This window comes from Ranitomeya variabilis, chromosome 5, assembly GCF_051348905.1.
Source record: "Ranitomeya variabilis isolate aRanVar5 chromosome 5, aRanVar5.hap1, whole genome shotgun sequence".
Classification (NCBI taxonomy): domain Eukaryota; kingdom Metazoa; phylum Chordata; class Amphibia; order Anura; family Dendrobatidae; genus Ranitomeya; species Ranitomeya variabilis.
This window is the reverse complement of record NC_135236.1, coordinates 662,981,951-662,985,481: the sequence shown is the minus strand read 5'-3', so window position 1 is coordinate 662,985,481 and position 3,531 is coordinate 662,981,951. Positions and strand designations below refer to the sequence as shown.

At 44.0% G+C, this 3,531-nt stretch overlaps 1 protein-coding gene across 1 annotated transcript; it reads right to left on the bottom strand.

The window, feature by feature from the left end:
- Positions 1–221: 221 nt before the first annotated feature.
- Positions 222–3,186, bottom strand: LOC143776807 (E3 ubiquitin-protein ligase TRIM39-like). Its single transcript, XM_077266563.1, has one exon. It carries the CDS (start codon positions 2,784–2,786, stop codon positions 1,098–1,100), a length of 1,689 nt encoding a protein of 562 aa, XP_077122678.1. The 5' UTR covers positions 2,787–3,186; the 3' UTR covers positions 222–1,097.
- Between the last annotated feature and the right edge of the window lie 345 nt (positions 3,187–3,531).

The window sequence follows — 3,531 nt, the reverse complement described above, 5'->3', positions numbered from 1 at the left end:
CGTCACGGATCGCTAGCGATATCGTTTAGTGTGAAGGTACCTTAAGATGGCCACTAACAGCACTCTGCAGCAGTATGTATGTATAATAACAAAAAAAATGGAGCTCTATACAATTAGGTAAAAAAAAAAATACTTTATTAATAATTACAAATACAATTAATATAGACAAAAAACAACAATAAAGTATTGTTTTTTTTTACATAATTGTATAGAACTCCATTTTTATTTATTTTTTGTTCATGGAACGTGGACATCACTCACCGTAGGGTGCAGGCACTTGAGAGTGGGAGTCTCAGTCTGGCCTGTGGCACACTGTAATGGCAGCCGCTGCCTGTCTTCTCAGCCTCTGCCTCAGATCCAGGGGTTCGGACTGGGTTCAGAGGTGTACTTACTTGCACACTGTACATGACATGCCGCTGAACCTTGTCTGGACTCCAGCCAGATCCAATCCCAGCGCGTTGCCGGGTGCCATAGCAATGTCACGCAGTCTCAGCCTGCTCTGCAGTGAGTCCCGCCCGTCCCACTGTCAGCTGTATGTGGCCGCCTGGCCGGCCGCTCTCCAGTACCGCGGCCAGGATGTGTTCTTTCATTGTGCACCCCTGACACCCCCCGGTTGGTACGCCCATGTTCCTCTTACAGAATTGTAATGTATCTGTAAAGATCGGATGCTATACTGTGACATGTGAGTTTCTTGTGTAAATCGGATGAGTCTATGGGTTCGTAAAAAAACAATAAAAATGAAATGTGATGCCATACAGCGCCACGGTATGGGATCTGATTTATACGGATACATTGTAATTCTCTAACACAGGAAACTGCAAATGGTTAATAGCTGCTTTAAAAAAAAAAAAACGATTTGTACACGGAGGACAAGTGAGTACACGGTCGTCCCACTTTTCTGGATGAAACTCAGAATGATGTTTTATACAGTTTTGTGAACCTCCTCTAAAACTAATGACAGTAATGATCCTGGGGGGTTGTCCATAATGGGGTCCACAGATCACATGATCTGTTATACTAACTGTTCAGCCAATCTGATTCCCGTCCCTGTGATGTCACTGGTCTCCGGGCAAATTTCTTACAACAATTATTATTGTTCAGCTGCAGATTCTAATCCAGGCATCACCAAAACGCGATGGGAGACCTATATATAATACAGCATGAAGGGGCTCGGAGAAGGCGGCAGTGAAGGTGTGTAAGTGTCTGATGGGGTCACACAGCTCATAAAAGGACAACTGCCCGGCCCGATAATCCAGACATATCCTTACTCTATTACTGGAGATCCTGTAAGGGAACTGAATCTCTTTACTGCCATGTCTCACTAAATACTGATTCTTATATCTCTCCAAACTCCAGGACTTGTTATTATTTCCAATCACTGACTGCCACCCCATCCTGACTATACTGGGATAACACATCCCCACCCTCCACCTCCCTGATCTACTGATCTCCGCATCCCAGTAATGTCGTCCTGAGGTAAATCCTCTCCTGCTCATCACCTGATCATACTGGAATCTCTCTGCTGTTTCTGGACGTTTCTGCTTCTCTTCTGTCCAGGTTGCAGTTTTCAGGTCGTCTGATATAAGGAGATTATTATGAGCTGTGGTTACATCCAGTAATATGTCTGCAGGACTCACCACATAGATCCCGCTCCTTATACCTGATATTATGTCACATAATGTTTGTAATGTGTGTGAGATCACAGCCACATCCAGGTCATCTCCATCATGGGGCTGTTTTTCATGTCCCCCTGTGTCCTCATCACCTCCCTCCTCCTCAGGATCACACAAGTCACCGGTGTCTGGATCCTGTAAGACAGTCAGTGGATCCGTCATGTTACACAGCTCCTCAATGTGTCTCATCTTCCTGGACAGCTCGTCCTTCTTTATGTCCAGCTGATGGACCAGAGCAGACAGTGACAATGACTCTTCCTTTTCCTGCCTGGAGATCTCACTCAGGAGCTTCTTCTCCAGGTCGTCCACCCGTCTCCTGATGTCTGTACACAGGGCAGTGACTCTCTCGGCTTCTCCAGCTGCTTTTTCTTGAGCTTTTCTCCTGCGCTCCTCCAGACTCCGGACTCTTTCCTCATTCTTTTTTCTCTTTGTGATCAGTTTCTGGAGAACATTTCTCAGTTTGTTCTTCTTCTTCTTTGAGGCCTCATCCATCATCTCCACCTGATGTCCTCGATGTTCTCCGGCCAAACTGCAGGACACACAGATACAAGCAGCGTCCTCAGTGCAGTAATATTCCAGGATCTTCTTATGGACAGAACATTTCCTTTTCTCCAGAGAAGTGCTGGGATCACATAAGACGTGTTCTGGTGATTTGCTGTGAACCCTCAGGTGTTTATCACACAGAGAAGCCTCACAGAGTAGACAGGATCTAACAGCAGGTACCGGAGAGTCCACACAGTAAGTGCAGCAGATCCCGGTGATCTCCTCTTGTTCTTGCTGAGTAATCAGGAAACGTTCTGCGACATTATGGAGATTTATGTTCCTCATCAGTGCCGGCCGCACCCGAAACTCTTCTCTGCATTCAGGACAGGAATAAACTCCAGACCCGTCCTGTGTATCCAGCACACAATCAATACAGACCCGGCAGAAGTTGTGTCCACATCTCAGCGTTACAGGGTCATTAAATGTAGATAAACAGATGGAGCAGAGCAGCTCGTCTCTCAGATCAGCAGACGCCATGGCTGACGGAAGAAGGAAGAAATAAAACTGACATGTGTCTAATCCTGGACAAAGTACAAAGTTGTAGTTACACCCAGTCACTTCACCCTTCATTTCTTCCTCCCTAAAGCGATATCTTTTTCATTCTCCAATTAACCTAGTCATATGAAGGTTTGGTTTAGTAAGAAGAATGTATGCATTAAATATACAATTTTGCTGCACGTATACTGTATTGACTGATTATTCTTTGTTGGGGTGGTGCGTCATTAAGTGAAAGAGCAGCAATTCTATCATTTTTTTTCTTTTACCAAGAATTGTTTTAGGCTGTGGACACACTAGAGATTTATAAAATCGGTCTTATTTTGATGCAGGAGAGTCGGAAGAGTGCAATGCAATTGTCATGTGAATGTCATGCGTTTCTTGTGCGAGTACAATCCAATTTTTCACACCTAGCATCCAATTTACATCCAAATGCAGTGCGATTGCTATCAGACTGCAATGCGATTTTAAAACGTCTCCATGGACGTCCGACAAGGAAGGAACAGCTGGCAGTGGTAGCCATCATGAACTTCAAATTCAAATTACGTAGACTTTAACAGGTGTCAGATGGATTGACAAGCACTAGCATTGGAAGTGCTGAAGACAGACATGCTGAAAATAGCCGTGCTGAAGTCCAGAGTCCAGCGTTGTAAAGACAAGCTGAGATATTTCAAAGAAACTCAAGGTAAGAAATGGATTTAATTAATTCATATGCTAAATCAAGTCAGATAGATTTGTACAAACTTACAAATTCTATCTTAGAAATATTTTGGCTCTCTTTATTTGCAGAATGCAAGATAGTAAATCTAAAGTTAGATTC

Coding starts and splice junctions, on each gene's coding strand:
- LOC143776807 (XM_077266563.1), bottom strand. CDS start 2,786: ATGAAGGGTGAAGTGACTGGGTGTAACTACAACTTTGTACTTTGTCCA.